The sequence below is a fragment of the Oreochromis aureus genome, linkage group 15, assembly GCF_013358895.1.
Source record: "Oreochromis aureus strain Israel breed Guangdong linkage group 15, ZZ_aureus, whole genome shotgun sequence".
In the NCBI taxonomy this organism is placed as follows: Eukaryota; Metazoa; Chordata; class Actinopteri; order Cichliformes; family Cichlidae; genus Oreochromis; species Oreochromis aureus.
This window is the reverse complement of record NC_052956.1, coordinates 23,602,380-23,621,437: the sequence shown is the minus strand read 5'-3', so window position 1 is coordinate 23,621,437 and position 19,058 is coordinate 23,602,380. Positions and strand designations below refer to the sequence as shown.

The following is a 19,058-nucleotide window of genomic DNA, read 5'->3' as shown; positions in this document are numbered from 1 at the left end:
TCCTTCTTCATGTTTGTGAATAACTTCCATGTGTGCACCAGCATTACACTAAAAGCAGTTTATGATATTAGGGCATTACCAGAAATGATCTTCACATATGTTCACAAATATGTGAAATGTAAGTTTAAAACTGCTTCAGTACTAAGCTGTGTATAGTTTTTTTTTTTTTTTTTTTTTTTTTTTTTTTTTTTTTTTACTGATCCACAAAAAAAGGTTTAATTACTTTATATGCAACAAGCTTCCTTTTTTTCAGTCAAACATTGGCCCCATTAACTGATCTTAAGCTCAGAGCTAAGTTGTTGATTTGACTTGTTTACGCGTTGATTTGCAGGGCTGTGCTTCTTGGAAGTGGTACTTCCCGTTCCACTACGCACCGTTCGCCTCTGACTTCAAAGACATCAAAGACATGTTCTCAGACTTTGAGAAGAACACCAAACCAGTAAGAATGGACTTATTTCTCTCCTCCTCATTCTCAGTCTTTCTCTCTGTGACTTTTCAGTGGGAAATGTTGTTTTTCCTGCAGTGAAATCTGAAAGTGTGTTAAATCAGTCATGTTCCTTTAAACTAAATGCTGCTATAGCTTGTTGCTTGTAAAGCCACTGACAGCAGCTCAAGTTGTTAAAGAAATTCACTAAAACACTGTAAAAGTTCACCTCAGTTGACCTGTTCGTCTTCTCTAAGTATTAAGCTGGTGTTATAAAATGAAAATTAAAACATAACGCAATGATTTGCAAATTTCATAAATCCATATTTTATTCACAGTAGAACAAAGAAAACACATCAAAGGTTTAAACTGAGAAAATCTATAATTATACAACCAGTATCATTTCCTTTTGAATTTGATATGTCTTAAAAAAGTTGGGAGAGGCTACAAAAGGCTGAAAAACAGGAAGTCGTATTAAGAAAGTGCTGGAATAATTTAAATATCTTATCATCTGCTGTACGTAATATAACGTTCACTCTGGCTGGAACTTTGTGTGCAACAGACAAGGCAAAAAAAAAAAAAAATCTTAAATCCAACATGATCAACTGATCATGTCAAAGCAATGCAAGACACACCAGTGCATAAATATAAATCATACAGCAGCATCGCACACTACAGCGTTCACTCTACAGGGTTTAATGCACAGACATGACTTGTTTGTTGGGCGTTTTGTGCAGTTCAAGCCGCTGGAGCAGCTGATGGGAGTGTTTCCTGCCGCCAGCGGTAACTTCCTGCCACCAACATGGAGGAATCTCATGAGCAGTCCGGTAAGTTTCGGGCATGAATGAAACAGCTCAGCAGTATTGCTGCTCTCTGATCTTTTTAGTTGTGGTAATTGTACCAGTGTCTTTTTGGGTTTTACTTGAAAAATGAAAAAGTAATTAAATGAATCCCTTCCTTTGATGCAGGATTCCCCGATCATCGACTTTTACCCCGATGACTTTGCCATTGATCTCAACGGCAAGAAATACGCCTGGCAGGGTGAGTCTGTGACATTTAAATAATCTGGACAGAGAGATTTATTACAGCTGTTTTTCTTTAATCTTTATTGTTAATAAATGGAAATATATTTTTAAGCCAAGGTTTCATTTGACACTCTTTTTTATTTGATATTAACTATGCGGCTCATTTTGGTATGAAGGGCTCAAATTCCCAGTGCAAACAGCAGAAACTTTAAAAGTGTTTCAGTGCGGGAATATGAAGGCTGTGACTTCAAAATAAAAGTTTTAAAAAGGAGAAGACATAACTCGAGCACACATTAAAAACAGATTTAGAGAATGTAATACAGTGCTATTACATATTTATTACTGTAAGTGCACTTGTTTTATATCATGGTGCTACTTTCATAGGTGTTGCCTTGTTGCCTTTTGTGGATGAACGTCGGCTGAGGGCGGCTTTGGCTGATGTTTACCCCGACCTCACTCCTGAGGAAAGTGAGTAAAAGCCCATCGTATCAAATGTAACATCTGGATTTCTCTTTCGGTGAACTTTACCTTCTGTGATAAAGGTGTTTGATGTAAAACTCACTTTATGTTTGTAATTCTGACATTATCACCTAATGCAGTAACAAACCACTCCAATAGCTGAGGTTGGCTGTAGTGTTAAAATGTTAAAGGGTTGCAGTGCTGCCATCTCTGCTCCTCTCCATGTGTGGATAAAGGGTTAAATGGTCTAAAGAACTGTTTTATAGTCCAAAAGGTGCTTTTTATGTATTTGCATATATATGCAGATATTCTGTTTTTCAGTCATCATCCTCACAACATACAGTTTGCAGTAAGACCCTTATTTGCCCTTCTTTTCATTGTTCTGGCATAAATGTGGTAATTTATCTCTTTACTTTTCTGTTTTCTAATCATGGGCTTCTCTCCCGTTTACCCTCAGACCTGTGTGAGCAGGGTAGCAGTTTGTGGAGTGAACACTTGATTTTTCTCTCCTTTCTGACCACACCTGCTTTCTGTCCTCTGTTTCAGAGAGGAGAAACAGCCTGGGAAGTGACGTGTTGTTTCTGGGGAAGTCTCACCCACTCTTTGACTTCATCCATGAACTGTATCACACAGAATCTAACGAGGTAAGAAACCCGACGTCGTCAGTAAGCATTTGCTTCAGTCAAATCAATCAATCAAAACTATATTTATTTACCTGTTTTCATACAATAAAGATTCAACTCAAAGTGCTGTACACATTAAAAACAGAAAACAAACAAAAATACACACATGGATCTCCTTGACTACACCCTCTCATCACCCCTCCGTCCCTGCACCATGACCTATACATAGACACCCAGCCATCATACAGAAACACTGGAGATAAAAAAATAAATAAATGAAAGTTAAACACAAAGGCAGGTAATGTGAAAGAATAGAGACATAAATATAATAAAAGAGGAAAAACGTGAACAAATAATGTAGTGAAAATGTGTCAGTAAATAAATGAAAAGTTAATTAAAATAAATAAATTTAAAAAAACTTAACTTTAACTTCAATCCAAAGGAAACTCTTTTTAGCTCAGTGTTATCATTACACACACACACACACACACACAGTCAGCTGGTTTGCGTCTGTAATAACAGTCTTCTTCTTCTGCGGCTCAAACTTTGATATGCTGCTGCGTCACTGTGCTGCAGATGTGCGCTGAAGCTGTGCAGGTGTCGCCTGCTTTGAGTTTAGTCTCACTGATTATGCATTTGCAAACCGAAGCAATCGATGCGTAGACTTGCTGGGTAAATACTTCTTAATGAGTGCATCTGAACAGTCAAGCAAGCTTCTGTGTGCTTTGCTTTCAGCGAGGAAATGAATTTGATGCGAAGGAAAATTAGTTCATTTAGAGGATTCAGAGTTTCAGAGGCCTCGCAGTCTGACAGCAAGAATAATGCAGGTTTTATTTATCGCTGCGTTTCACGAGAGAAAAGCCTTCACCTCAGAGGACCCTCTTCTCCTGCACTTACATGAACTTGAACTTTTACGTAGCCCGTCTAGACGACAGGTACAGATTTGATAAATAAATAAAACTGTCAGATGAGGATGAGACGAAGTACTGAAAAACATTTGACAACAACCTCCTGTGCAGACATGCAGTTTAAAAGGAAAAAGTCTTCCCACCTGACCATCACAGTTTTGGCCACAAAAATTCATTTTTTTTCTTTCCCTTTTCTTTTTTGAGGGTCCATTTTAAAATTCCATTATCTATAAAACTACTTGAAGTAGGTCCTTCACATTTTTAGGGTAAATTTCTGGTACTATGGCTTTAAGTGTGGACTCAAGTCAACATAGAATGTGGATGCTTGAAGTCCCTGAAATATTTGGATGTGTGATCTCTAACGGCAGATTTGGAGACCCGTAGAAAGCAGTTTTTCAGGTAGAGGACGGACGTTTTATTTGCTGCTGCTCATATATAAGGCAGGTGACACTAGTTTAAAATGTGTGTAATGTATTCACAGAGTCATGGTAACAGATATTTACCCTCAAGAATTTATTTGGAGCTCAAGTATTTTCTAGATGATGGTATTTTAAAACGACTTCTTTAAAAAGATGCTAGAGAATTGTGAAAAACGCCTCCACCTCCATCATCCCTCAGAATGTTTTTTTTCTGCTAGCAGGACAAACACACCTTGAAGTAATTGTCTGTGCTTTAGATGTTATGGGGTTTTTTCCTTCTTTTATGTCCATGACCTAAGAAGATCAGAGGAAGCATAATAATAGAGTGTTGCTGCATTAAACAATCATTTGTTCGTGGATACAAACTGCAGCTTTGTCTCCATCAGGGCACTGAGATCCCTGCAGAGCTGTGTCACGGAATCCAAGGTAGATTAAATCTCGATGACGACCCTATTCTGCCAGATAAGTAAGGAACACCGGCTTTATTCTCATTTCTCTGCCTCTTGTCCCATGTTGCCACCGCTCTAAGCCAATGGAAGAAGAGCTGGGTAAATGTGACATCTGCTTCATGTATTTGTTTTTGGTTATCCTTCAGTACGGTGAGGTCGCCTGTTCCAATGCTGCGAGATGTTTCACAGAACACTGCAATCGGGTAAGTCAACACAGACTTTTTGGTAGCATTGAATATTTACTGTACATGTTGGGAAGACTCATTGGATTTAACTTAAAATTACACCAACAATGACAGTAATGTCACGTATGGCTGGAGGCGAACAAAGAACAGGAAACGCCTTTACAATTGCAGGCAAATGTTCAGATTAAATATTTTTGGCACCAAGTTAAATGTTCAGATTTGTTTAATTTTTTACTTATTTCTTGGTGATAGTTCACACATGAGGTGTCTTTAATCATTGATGGTCATGTCGTTTTTTTCTGTTTAATCCTTTTGTATGAAAATTCCACAACTCCACTTATAAAAAGCAAAAACCTGATTTGAATTTGGCTGATGTCCGCTTCAGGTTTGTCTGCTTGTGCCCTTCTGGACTGTAGCAAACATTCCTGCTGTTTTTATTTTTCTTTCTTTCTTTTTTCTCCACTTCACTCTCTGGAAGTCCAATTCTGCTCATTTCCATTTGTGCATCTGCCGTGCATGCTGACCTTTATGGTATCAAAACCACAACCCTTTAATTAAGTTTTACAGAAAAAAGGGAAGTCATATTGAGACAAATGGAGTAAGCATGTGCAGCATGGAAGGCACCAAAATAGAGCAAATATTTCTCTGTTACAATGCATTGGAATTGGAATCCCTGTTAATCTGACACGTAAAAAGTACGCTCCTGGTCTCACTGCTGACCTGATGCAATTCCTTTGGGCTTCAACACCGCTGACTCGTCCACTGAAAACTGTCATTTGGAGTCAAAGTTGGAGGCCAGATTCTCATCAGCAGTGGTGAAATCTTTGGAAACAAGAGTTGATATCTGCTGTCTACAAGTAGTCCAAATTGGATGTGATCTAACAATAGCAGCCATGCTGGAAGCAGGCCAGCAGTGCATGAGACTGTGACCTGAAAAATTTAGATGAGAAAATATTTTATTTTTAAAAATGTCAGTTTTGAGTTGAATCCCAGCTTTAACATAGATGTCGCACAAAAAACATGACAAACTGTTGCATCCACTTCCAAAAATAAGCTAAAAAATCTGATTCTGGTGGACGTTATGACAGACCTATCCCAGATTAGTCTTTTTCTCTCATCGTTTTTATTACAAGCTTCACTGACGTCGTCACGTTTTCAGTGGTGCTCCAAAGCTGTTTGATAGCACATTATTATTGCCTCATAGTTTTGAGCTGTGTACGCACCATCCCCCCTTTCATTACTGTAATATGAGCCATTCTTCAAGGATGAAAAGACATTTGGGCACGTGTTGAAAATGACTGAGCGAAGTAGGCGAGGGAGGTTAAGAAGAAAATGACAACATTTGAACCATCATGGTCTCAGGATCTCTGTTGAGGCGGAGATTTATTTTGCCTCTCTGAAATTCTTGCTTTAAAAAGTATGAGCGAATGGAACTCTTGTTGTGGTCAATTGCAAATGATTTTCATTTTCTTTCCAGAGTGAAGTTCAAGGATCCCCCGTATCCAGATGGCTTTGTGTTCAAGGCAGTCCTCCTGCCTGGAGCAAAGTGAGGATTTTTCTTCCTTTTTTGCATTTATCTCATGAATTCCTGGTTGAACATTAAAGGCTTTATTCATTTCAGGTGCAGAAATAGTTTTTCGTTTGCCCTTGTCATTCCTAAAGAATACAGCAGTTAGATTCATATATTTTTCTAATTGTAACAATTACATGAAAAGACCAAGACCAAGTACGCGTTGATTCATTTCTCAATACGTTGTGAATGTCTGATTTGTCTCAGGCTCTCAGCATCCTTCAGGTCCGTTTGTTCCTAGAAATTATATAAACCGTTACAACATGTGGTGGCTCTGTTTTGCAGAAAGGTAGTTAGTTCTATTAGAGTCTATGCAAAAAGGATTTCAGAACACCATTAATTTATAACCTAAAAAAAACCCTTCTAAATTGGGTTTATAATCTCAATCCCCAGTTTCAAGGCTTATTCTGTACAGAATATTAGATTTGTAAATTATGATCACTATTAGCAGGTCTTTATGCTTTAACTGGCCTAGTCAGTGTCTTTATATTAAAGGAAGCTCCTGGAAGAAAGCGGGCAGATATTAACACTGCAGAAAACGATGGAGAAAATACACAATTATGTTGCAGGACTTGACTGTGCAAGTGCTTTGAGACCTTTGATATACACTGGGCACTGGAGCTGATCTTGCTCAGTCAGCATATACCAGAGTGATGCAGGAAGTCAGAGCCAGGAAGAGCACAGAGGCTGTTTTAAAAAGTTTAAAAAAAAAATTTTTTTTAAAAACCCTTTCCAGACTAAATCCTCCACTCCTGAAGTGCTCCGACATGACTTGAAACTGTGAAAATGACAGAGCAACACTGTGTCACAGACACAGATTCTTTCCAGACTGCTTTACGTTTGTTAACAAGAGCGGTAAAAAAGTGTATTTTCAGCTGTGACAGAGATGGAGAAAAAGAGAAAAAAAATAATGTTTTTTTTGTTAGTGCAGTTCTGTATTTTTCAGTAAGATCACAATCACAAAGTTTGTGGGTAAAAATATGAGTCCTTTATCAAACACCCTGTAAATATAAATCTACTAAGATATAAAAGAATTAAAATTTGCTTGGATTTCTTTTGCTTTTTTTTTTTTTTTTTTTTTTAACACAAAGGCCAAGACAAACACAACCTCATATGAATGACATATGATATTTATTAAATTAACAAAAACTGCAGAAGCAGTATGTAAAAAGCAATTCACACATGAAAACCCTACAATTCACTGGCAGCATTTCAGTGGCGTTGAGACCTGAATTTTTTTTTTTCTAAAGAGGCATCGCTGATAGATTTGAGGGTTTCAGGTAAACACGATGGCACCCTTCCCTCTCTTATATATGTCAATAAAAGGAAACCTTTTTCACATCATAATGCTGTCCTCCAGGATTCCCAGTAAGGTTCTGAAACCCGAGGACTGGGTGAGAGGGAACGGACAACCTTGGAGGCCTCAGCTGGGTTTCAACCCAAACAGGCAGCAAGCTCACCTGGACCAGTCTGGCTTCAGGGCTCTGGGGTATGTTCATATTTACATTTTTAATATAATCAATGTTAAAACCAGTAAAAAAAAAAAAAAGTAGAACATTCCTGTTTTCCCGAATTTCCAGTGAAAGTGGTTCAGACTTTTTGCATTTTCACATTCACCTCAGTCAGGCAAATCAGGACTGTTGTTGCTGTTAGAGTTGGGTCGTTTGTTAACATTTCCTAACAGGCCCCAGTTAGTCCAGAAATTGGTAGGTGTGTGGACAACAGTTGTACAGTGCTGCATTCCTTATTCATATATGATGAGAATCTCAGTCAGGATACTGGAGGTCCTCTACACTCCAGGGATACATCTCCCCAGACTACAGACCCACTGCCAAACTGGTCATGCTGGGGGATGTTGCAGCTGGTATAATGTTCACAATGGCATCTCCCGGCTTTTTCCCGTGTGTTACGTGTGTTCATTGTGAACTTGCTCTCATTTACAAAGAGAGTCATGCCACCCTGAAAGAGTCTGTTCCTGGCATTCATGTTGCAGGGCTCCTCCTGTTCCTCCGTACAGAGACAAGCAAGATACAGTCCTGTTCTCCTGATATTTCCTTCCCACTCTTGAGACAGTGCTGAGAGCCAAAGCAAACCTGGAGCTGGACTGTCTCTGCGACCTGAATGGTACCGCCTGATTCTCCCAGCACTGATGAGGACATTAGCAAAAAGCAAAAGTGGAGAAAAATCGGTTGATGGTTTAACTGGAGTTATACGGGCTTTGTTTCATACTGTAATGACAGGGTTTGTTTTGTGGTTTGATTGTTTTGTAAGCAGTACATAACCAGATCTTTGTTACAGAGTAGTTTTCCATGCTTTTATTTTGAACAGCAAACAGTGATGCCTTTTTAATATAACTGCATCCTAAAACTTTTTTTGATGGTTCATAAGTGGTTTGATCAACTTCTGTAAACACACCTGTCTCTGAAGCTCCTCGCTCTGTGTGATGAGATCATTTTACAGCATCCAAGTCTGTCTGCCGTGACTCAGTACAGTAGTTTTAAGTATTTTTAAAAACAAAGATGTATTTAAATGTTTACTGCCTCCCCCCCACAGTGGCCCCCATTAACCAGCCATCCTTGATTATGATCTAAGCTCTCTTCTCCACACATTGATATTATCATTAAGGAAATGTGAATAATTGAACATCTGGCTCGGTCTGACTGTGGGAATTAATTATGCACAGATTTGAAAAAACATAATGTATTCCTTTTTTTCCCCTCTTTTTTTTTTTTTTTCCTGCTAAACTAAGTCGTTAATTCAGTGATTCGGCCCGTTATGTGCCTTGATGGGACCACACGGGCAGGTGCGAACAGGATGGCGAGCAGGAAAACCTGAAGGAAATGAATTTTTTTATTGCTTTGATTTTTAAATCGTGCAGATATGGGTGTGTGTTCAGTTTAGGAAGAGGCCAGAGGTCATATGACATTTCTGGTAGGACACAGGCTCTTGTGTGGAAAAAGGCCGGGCAGAATAAGTCACTGAATCATTTAACCCTTATGTGTTAAGTGCTTTGGCTTTTTTTGCCATTTCATGGATGTGCAGGGAGTAAAGATAATTTTACCACCATGAGACGACATTGTCCACCCAGCTGTCAACCAATCAACCAGTCAATCCTGCTTTTAATGCTTAATTTGGTATAAACAGCATGAAAGCATGGGTATATCCTGCCTGGACCAAAACCTCTGAGCAACGTTTTCAGCACCTTGTTGAATCTGTGCCACAAAGAACTAAGATGGTTCTGAAAGCAAAAGGGGATCCAACCTGGTACTAGCAAAAGTGTACCCAGGTAGGCTGGCCAGTGAGTGTATGGTGGAAAATTCAAAAGTAATTCAATGTTACTCTAGCATTTGCTCTTCTCTTCTGTCTTCTATCCTGCATTTAAAAGAAAAAAAGTGTTATCAAACATAATTGATGAGTAATGCTAAGACTAAAAAGTTGAAACCAGCAATCTTCTTCCTTTGTTTCATATTCAGCATATTCAGACCATTTTTACCCACTTCAGTCTCCAGACACTGCCCAGACATTAAGGTTAATACCGGGTGTGTGTAAAGGTTACAGTGGAACTTTCTTTATTTCTAAATTAGTTTTTAACATCATAGCTTCTTCTTTTCTCTTCAGCCACAATCTGAACAGAAGCCAACACAGTGGAGGACAATACAGCAACACTCCACCGCCAAGCAGCTACAACCAAGGAAGCTACCAACCTTCACACAGCGGTGGCCACCAGTCTTTTCAACGTAAGACACACACACAAACACACACCGATGTAATGCAAGGCCTTATTTTTGCCCTAGTCGGTGTTTAACCGAACGTTTTTCTTTGTTCAGAAACCAGTAAAGATTTTTTAGTGGTCTTTAACAATAAAAAAGGGATCCACAATGAATTTTACAGAAATAAGGGTTAGCGCATTAGTATTAGCAACTCCACCAGCAAACATCCATTGAACTTTGTCTCACACAGTTTTTGTCAAAGCCTCACAAGTTTGAAAACCGCTGCCCTAACCTGAAGCCCTCTGAATCATCTTTAAAGCCCCCTCGAATGGCCACTATCTAAAAAAAAAATGTCCTCAGTATGAAGATGGAACATTTCTGGTTCATAAATAGTTCACAAAATTCACAGTTTGATTCAGAATGATATATTTAAGGCTGTTTGCATCAATATAAAAGCAAATAAAATTATAGATGAGAGTTTAATTAAAATTTATTCCATACTGGGGAGCCAGAAAGACTCTGTTTACAATTTAACAATCCAAGGCCTCAAAAAAGCAGCTGTGTAGGCAGACGAAAGAGCCAGTCCTGCAGTAAGAGTCCTCTTTTAAGTAAAACAGTGGGAGATGCATTACACTCAAGCAGACTCTAACATGTTCATGGATTGGGGACATGTTGTTTCATAGTCCAGCACTCCTGCTTTGTCCTGTCCTGTTACCATTAATTTGACCTTCTTAAAAATTAATAATTACAATATTTTAGACTTAGAAATAAAGACAAAAATCTTCATGGCGCTTTGTTTTTTCTTTATTAAAATTCTTGACAAATCCAAAGCATCCTGGAAATTTTGGTCAAATGTGACTTTACCAAAGGAATAAAGTCCTTTTTAGTAATTTTAAAAGTAAGTATCTTGGAGCATTTTAAAATTTTCAGTCTTTATTTTTATTTTTTACATCAATTTTAGATTAATTCTAATTAAGAAAGTGCAAATGTTTTTCAAGTGTAGTTTTTTAAAACTTTTCTTTATCCCTTCTCTACACAAAGAAACAAAAACAGTTTTCTAATATAAAAATTAAAAGTATTTACATCTGAGTTTAACACACTGAGAGTAAATATGACGACACAGTCGGATCAAAGTTTGATGAAAAGTAAGAGGACCTCATCAAACTGCTGCTGTAAGGTCACCTATGAGCGTTTGAAATTGGGTGAATTGTTGAGTTTGCTGCTGTAACCTTGAGCTCAAAAAATGGAGTGAGATGTTTTGCTTTATTGCCCCCCCCCACCAACAGTACCTGCTCCATTAAATACAGTAAAAACTTTCTTTTGGCGTTCCTCTCTGGAATGCTCTTTTTCTTTGCACATCCCGACGACCTTGCTTTTCATGACAGAGCGTAAAGCTTTCATCACGAGGCTTTGACATTCACGAGTTATTCTAAATATTTTTATCCCTTAAGCAGAGACGAAGAAAAGCTAAAATATTCAGCAAAAGGTAAAATGCCTCTTCAGGTGGATTTCAAAGAACTGTAGTCATGTTAAAAAGGAAGTGTGACCTCTTTAAGTTGTAAGGTTTTACATATCCAGTCTGTGAAATATATCATACGTCTCATCTGTAGACCTTAGATGAATAACAGCACATGACAGATTACACCAGAAGCAGTGTGTTTGAATCTTAGCAGACTGATCTGAACAAAAAACAAGACTTATGGTCTGATGTCCTTTGGCCTGCAAATACCTCACACTGGCTGTCAGCACAGAGGTGTTGATTCGATCACCTTGCAGTTATTGAGGCGACTTTTAACCCCTCCGTATACCAAAGTATTTTAGAGTCAAATGTGAGGCCATCTGCCTGACAGCTGAAGCTTGGGCAGAACTAGGTCATGCACTTGGTGTTTCTACAAGCTGCTTAATCATGGGGTGGAATTCGTTTTTCACACACTGCTTCTGCATTTTGGTTTAGTTGTTAAGTGAAAAACAGGTCTGTGTAATGTGTTGTACGTTGGTGTTAATCTGATGATGTATTGATGATCTTTGTTATAAATTTTGATACATTAAACCTTAGAAGTGGAAGAAGTTGTACTTTCTTTTTCCCATTATTATCTATTTTATGCCAGGCATGATTGGCTCTGATATTTTCTAGGTCAGCTGGTGGTTGGTTCTTTCTTTGGTTTTGAGTCTATTTTAAGTGACTTTTTCTTCTTCAAGTAATGTCTCTGACTATCTTTGATCGCCATCATTATAGTTAAGCCAACATTTGTCCCTCAAAGTGGATTAAATGTGTGTATGAAGCCATTTTGAATTTCTTTTTTCAACTGGCAGAAGAAGAAGGCGACTGCTGCAGTGAACCATTCATGTCACAATTATTTAAGCAGCTTATTGGTTATTTGTACCAAATGGCACAAAAAGGAGGAAGATGCATCTTTTCTAGTTTGTTTTTGAGCGAATCAGCTGTGAATGTTTGTGATGGAAAAGTAATTGATCTTAAAAATGACGTCTTAATTTTCCACCGATGGACTGATTTAGTTATTGACTAATCAGGTCACATCTGGAACGGACACCGTTGCCATTTCACTCTGAGGAAATTGGGCGCTGCAGCTGCCAAACGGAGACACAAATAATTGTGTTATATGATTATGTTCATCACATGCAGTTGAACAACTCGTCACATATGGAGGCAGAATCCGTCTCCCAGCTCCTAATCACGGTCTGTGCTCGGCCTCGGCCCTGGCCCCGCGGTCCTCTGCCAGCTCTCCTCCAGTTTGACTTTGATGTGCCAATTTGCAAGTAGATGAATAATCTCATCTGCCCACTGATGGTGTGCGGGGGAGTCTCGGCTATTCTGGTGGCACTTGATGCAAATGGGGGGCTTTTGGCTCCTCCGGATTGCGGCAGCACCTCCCTTGGCCTCTGCTGCTCGTTCTTAGTGTTAAACTTGCCAATTAGCAGCCTGGGATGTTCACCGCCCCCCCATCCCCAGCTCTATATTTGTCCTATCATTCATGGAGACATTATTTCAATAAAAGGGAATTATTTTAAATCCTGCTCGTCCGGTTCTGGTGACACAGGATGATTTTTATTGTATCAGCTGAAGTACCTGAAATAGAAATATGTCATTGACAAAGGTAGCATTTATATTTTATTCGACTTTTACCGATTTTTTTTTTTTTCCTCCTGAAGTTTTAAAGCTTTTCTGTGCTCAGTTTTGATTTAATGCGGTGTGGTAATCTCAGTTTCACTAAAGATCAATCTGCAAATGTACTGCTCATGAAAAAAATTTTTAAAAAGTTAATGGCACACTCGATCATGGTATCACACAGAGTCAGCTAAACTTCAGGGGGGTATCGATATGTCACATTATGAAACACAAACCATTGTGAATTTATTTCACCTTCTTTGGCTCCCTCAAAGTGAAATTCTGTGTCCTGCTCACTGCTGGTAGTGTGACACGGTACCTGCAGCCCATTCAGGTTGCAGAGCGACTCCAGCTCCTCCAGGATGGGGGCGCATCCATAAATGCTATTTGTGAAGGTTTGCTGTCGGCACAGCCTCAAGAATGTTTGAGGAGATACTAGGAAAGTGGGCGTTACATGATGAGAGCTGGACAGGGCTGTAGAAGAGCATCAACCCAACAGCAGGACCGATATCTGCTCCTTTGTGGAAGGAGGAGCAGAGGAACACTGTCAGAGCTCTACAAAGTGACCTCCAGCATCTTTCTGACAAAACTGTCAGAGTCAGACTCCTTGAGCGAGGCACCAGGGCCTCACATCCTTTAGTGGGGCCGACACTCGAAGCCCAGCACCGTGGAGCTCAGTTGGCATTTGCTCAAGAACACCAGAACAGGCAGGTCCACCGATGGCGCCTAGAGCAGGTTTACACCAAGCATATGTCACAAATGCCACATTGTCTGCAGACTTTTTGATGTCTGTGAAAATGCGTCAGATTGACGCCTTCCCTGACCGCAGAGATCTAAGTTGCAACATGATTGCCAAATTGCCAGAGTTAATTCTTGAAGGACACGATTTAATATCTGTGCCAGTGTGTAGCTGATATTCTTTGAAAACAGAGGTTGACTGACTGTGAGTGGATAGACGATCCTCTGGTTATGTTCCATTGAGATGTTTTCAGTCCCTTGCCTCAGGTGAAATTGGCTGCCTTCAGCATTAGCTCACCTTTTGTGCTATTCTGTGTTGACTGGCTTGCTTATATCTAGACCTGCAAAGTTTATTGAGCACCTGAAGTGATTCCAGCATAAAATGTGCTCTGAGTTTCATCCGTGTGGAGCAAAATAAGATTTGTATATAAAGTGTGGATTTTTTTTCATAAGAGGTGATTAAATTATTTGTTCATCTCTTCTGATTCTTTTTAATTTTTATGGTAAAAACCAAACGTGGTCCAGTTCTAATATCAGCGACTCCTGGAATGTGATTATCCACACAAGTAGGCCTTATTCTGCAGCAGGAGGCCAGAGGCTTGCTTTTGTCCTGGTAACACTTTCTCAGGGCCAATCCTCTGCTCGCCCAGTAATCACTGCAGGCTTTGCTGCACTGGGCTTTTGTGTGGTGGCTTTGCTTGGTTGCTGATTAGTGTTGTGGGAGACCGGGGGCCGATAATGAGACTGTCGAGTGGCTCCGCTGGACACTGGCCCCCTCTGATAAAAGCATCCGGGAGGCTCCAGTGCCATTGGGTGTGTGATGCGCTGTGAAGAGGGTTGAAACCAAAGTTAACTTGCCCCTTTGACAACGCGACTACCTCCTGCGGTGATGTGTCAACACGCAGCCTCTGAAACATGCTGCTGGGCTTTGTGTGCCACAGCCAAACCAGCTGGTGTTTAATAACCAGCCAGGGGAGTCTCTGCTGGTGGCCATTATTGTCTTGACACGCAGTGACACCAAATTTTAACCAGAGCAGCAAAGTAACTGTTTGATCCAGCAGCCACAGTGGCCGATAAGCCTCCCAAAGTCCACTTCAGAGTAGCAGCTACACATAATGGCTGCTCACACAGGCTGGTCGATCGACTTCAATAATATAAAGTCATTGGATTTTATGTGACCTCGAGTATCTTTGTTCTTTGTTTCTCTAAAGCTTTTCGAGTTGTGTTGGAGAACATTTTTATTTAAACAAAATTATTATTAGTAGTAGTAGTATTTTTATTGAAGATTAGCTTTAACATAAACTCTGTAACCTCTGAAATGTAGGTGTAAAAACCTGTCACACACTCTTAAGCGTTTTCACACATGCACTCCGGATATGAACTTCAGTAGTCATTTCCAAGAGACGGTACACGTTGGCCCAGATGCTAAATTGACATTAAGGTTATTGTCAGGTGAATTCCGTGGTACATGTGATAGATGGCAACTTCACACTGATGGTTTGAGACCTAATAGTAATGAAGAACTCTCTGAACTTGCATTGTTTCTAATGGCCAGCTGGGGTGACTCCTGTGGCTGGGAAAAGACTCAAGGTAGTCTATTGGGAAAATAGCCCCAGGCTTTTTTAAATCACCATTATACTTTCGATGTCGGCAAATCCACTATGGTCTGCTTGGGTCCCAGTGACGTAATTTGCCATCTGGTGGTTAGCATGAGAGTTCATCATGACGTCCATGTTCTTGCCTGTTTTTTGTGACCACATGAAGCTCCCAGGCTTCTGACTTCAAGCGGACTTTAAAGACATATGACAAGAATGACTGCTCAGCCGTCCAGTCTCCAGCTGTCCACAGTCAGAATCTGCCCCCGTGATGGAAACGGCTGCTTTTCTAAAAAATACATTTACTCCTTATTGAGTAAGTTATTCCTTGTAAGCACGAACTATAATAAAAAAGAACCCACTGAGGTTGCAGAGGCTGTGTGACATAGCCAGAGCAACCGGTGGTATAATCGTGAAACAAAAAGAAGGATTTAAAACAAACTAGTGAAAATCACGTATCCTAAACAAACCAAATAAAATATAGAACATTTGAAATTCATCTACTCATGTAGTAGTAAGCTAATGGTATGATTGCAGTTCTGGCTGGATTTTAACCAGAGCGTCACAAATCTGCTTGAAACTGTCAGTAACATGTTTTACTCTAATTTTTCAACCAGTTATTTTGGGCAGATTTTGGTGGATAATGTATGATTAACATCTTTAAATATAACATTTTGTGGCATCTTTTCTTGACGTATTGGTAAATGTATAAATTACCGGGTCCTCATGATTCTTCATGTATGTCTGTCCCAGTAAAATGCTCTTATTCTGATTCCAGCCATGTCGCAGTCATTTGTCTTTTTTTTTCTTCTGAAATTGCCTCTCAGTTTGTGGAGCAGCAGCAGGAGCAGGTCGCTAAAGTTTTGTCCAGCTAATAGAAAAGTTACTGTCCTGCTTCTGGGATCTGAGTCAACTAGTCGCTGAACTAATTGAAGCGATGTGGAGAGAGACGTTTAGTTGTTTAGCGCGCTTGTAATCCCTGCATTAATACAGTGAACGCAGCGCGTTTTAAGGATTTAAAGCGTAATCCTTTGTTGGCTTTTGTCCGGCGCAGACTGGAAGTCTATACACTTTCAGATCATTGTTAATTAAGGAGATTGACAGGTGTCCACTTGTAATTCTCTCTTTTGAATCATCGCTGGTGATGGGGGGGAGGCCAGAGGGTTGTGGAGTTATAATTGGAGCCCAACTGGGTGGTCCACTTAAAGTTTGTTGGTGGAGGAGATAATCAAACATGAAAACTGAATGACAAAAACAAAATGGGAATGTGTCAGCAGCAGTCTGCCTGCTTGCTGCTAATTGTGTGTTTTACTGCTTTTTGCTGTGGTCAGCAGAGAACGGCTGCAGTATTTCCCACTTGCCTTTAGTTGATCAGGTGATTCTGATTAATTTGTTGGGTTTTGTTGTTGTTGTTGTTTTTGTTTTTTTATCAGCATCGGTTGGCTGGAGATCTTATCAGCATCCCAAACTCAGGATTTCTATCTGATTGCCTGGTCCCCCAGTATTGTCAGGCAGATTTTATTTATTCTACTAATCCAACAGGAAGTTTCAGTTTTCAGTGGCAGATTTGTGTCCTGTTGTGATCCTGAAGTGGGTACTAACATGTCCGGAGTTCAGAGTTTACAAGTTAGTGTCATTTTAAATATCTGAGGTGCTTTGAAATTCAAATTTAAACACAATAATTAAAACTAGCAAAAAGAGTCTGGTTTGGTTGTTGTTTGGTGCTGCTCAGAGCTTTGCAGACCCACATCTATATGTTGGAAAAATATGTGCAGAAGATGGTAACGCACATGCCTGTTGGTGTAGTTGTTGCTTATGTAGCTTTGCGCCAGTGCACTGTCATAATCTTTTTTGCAATGTTTGATTTTTGAGTTTTTTCCTCTTTGTCTTGATCTCCGCTGATTCGCTCCTCCCGTATTTTTCAAGCCAACCTTTAAACCGATGACCGTGTCAATGCCTTGCTCTCAGGTGCACCTGTGCAGCCTCTCCATTGGCTGAATTCCCATAATTCCTCTCTCTGTTTAGCCAAAGAGCTACAGAAACTGATGCTAATGTGGGAACAAGTCCACGTAAGATTTTAAGTTAATCTCTCTATCAGACTGCGATTGACTCGGCGGTTTGTTAAACTACGTGCTGATGTCAGCATGTTAATGTGGACACAGTGATGGCGCTATAGAATGCTGACATTGGCTAATTAGCATTAAAGCTAAACTTATAGAAGATATGGGAGGGAATGCCTTCTGCTTATGAGACCGTATAACTAGACTTGGTCTTTCAGGTCATCTGAAAAGTCAGGTCAGCTCATCATGTGGCTTGTATTGCTGAAAACGAATTTTTATAGGTTCACTTTTCCTTCGTCTTTCTCAGTTGTCTTTGTATTGTTTACATCTGAAGTGTGTATAAAAGTGTGTATGTTGGAATCGGTTTATGATGGTGTGACTCTGTGTCTGTATGCTGGAAGTGTGAAGCCCTTAGTAAATGTGTTTTCAAAAGTGTTTTACAAGTTGTTGTTATTGTTGTTATTATTGATATTGCTATTGTTGTAACTGTTATGTCGTAAAACAGAGAAACATATTACTGTCTAGTTTGTTATATGTAACTTGTACCAAGAAGTGTAAAGAAGACAGAAAAACAGTTTGAAACAAAGTTTAAGACATAGTTGCCATCACACATTTTTATTTCCTTTTAAATTAGCCTTAATAAAGCCCAAAAATGAAATGTACAGCTGTTAGGGGATAAACTACATCATTTTCATAGCTCAGAGTGTTTCAGGGGTTCTACAGAGAAAACATTCACAAAAAATGTCAGGGTCCACCAACACCTCCTCCAACAGATCCTCACTTTGCTCCTGGATGTGCGAAGTATTAACAGTAGCTCAGGTTTTTGTCAACCACCAATGAGGTTTTAGCCAAATTCATATCAGCAACATTGTAACAAACCCATACGTTTTTAAATTTTAGCTTCATTTATTCGAATGCAGTAGGTATTTTGTGGTGATTGCGTGCTCAGAAAAACAGGAAAGCTTCTTTCAAACAAGGTTAACACAGGTTTGCCGACTTTACGATGCAGACTGAGCATGTAAAATTATTAATACAGGTGTTCGGTCACATCACTGAGCCTGTTTATGAACAAATATTAATGCCCCCACTCTCATCTAATACCCACACTCTTCCACCCAGACACTCCTGCGAACTCATCCCAGTTCATATGTTTTTTTCTTTACTCCGACTTTAAAGCTTCCAGGTTTGTAAACGTGAGCCTCTGGGTCCTTTTTCACAGCACCCTTCACCCACCCCGGGGCTGAGCCACTCAGCAGGCCTGCCCCTATAAACAAACAGCCCCACGGCTCGCAGCTGGCCATCGCCTTGGCAACAGTGAATCTGGAAGAAGCCGTTCCCTTTTTTTTAAATTTTTTTTTTAAAGTGTGTCTTTGTGAAGGGCTTGCAGCGATGGAACCAGGGTACTTGAGGCGTTGACAATGCTGCCGGCTGAATGCTTATTTCATTTTCTGAACAAAAAATGCAAATGTGGCGCTCCCGCTCCCTCCTCGCATGCGTCTCCCCTCTCCACCCTCCACCTTCCAGAGCCCAGTGTGATTCGACGTTTGTAAAATCCTAATTTTATCATGGCAACTGATTCGTTCTGTGCAGGGCAGAAATGAAGGAGTTGGTGTTTTTCCTTTTTTTGTTGGTTTTTTTTGGTTTAATTGTGTTTCTTTATTTTGTTTTTTTAATCTCTGGGGATTAAGCAGGCATGAGGCGGGTGAATTAGTATCCACGTTTAATGTCAAAGTCTTCTGCGTTTGGCTTTTAAACAGTCAAACTGG

General features: G+C 39.8%; 1 protein-coding gene across 1 annotated transcript in view; it reads left to right on the top strand.

Moving 5' to 3' along the window:
* xrn2 (5'-3' exoribonuclease 2) overlaps positions 1–19,058 on the top strand; it is a 46,602-nt gene that overhangs the window by 22,462 nt on the left and 5,082 nt on the right. Inside the window, exons 19-28 of the mRNA XM_031751576.2 lie at positions 332–439; positions 1,162–1,251; positions 1,393–1,465; positions 1,834–1,917; positions 2,455–2,552; positions 4,245–4,324; positions 4,454–4,510; positions 5,970–6,038; positions 7,423–7,551; positions 9,681–9,799. Coding sequence (XP_031607436.1) covers positions 332–439; positions 1,162–1,251; positions 1,393–1,465; positions 1,834–1,917; positions 2,455–2,552; positions 4,245–4,324; positions 4,454–4,510; positions 5,970–6,038; positions 7,423–7,551; positions 9,681–9,799 — 907 coding nt within the window. The remainder of the gene's footprint in view (positions 1–331; positions 440–1,161; positions 1,252–1,392; positions 1,466–1,833; positions 1,918–2,454; positions 2,553–4,244; positions 4,325–4,453; positions 4,511–5,969; positions 6,039–7,422; positions 7,552–9,680; positions 9,800–19,058) is intronic.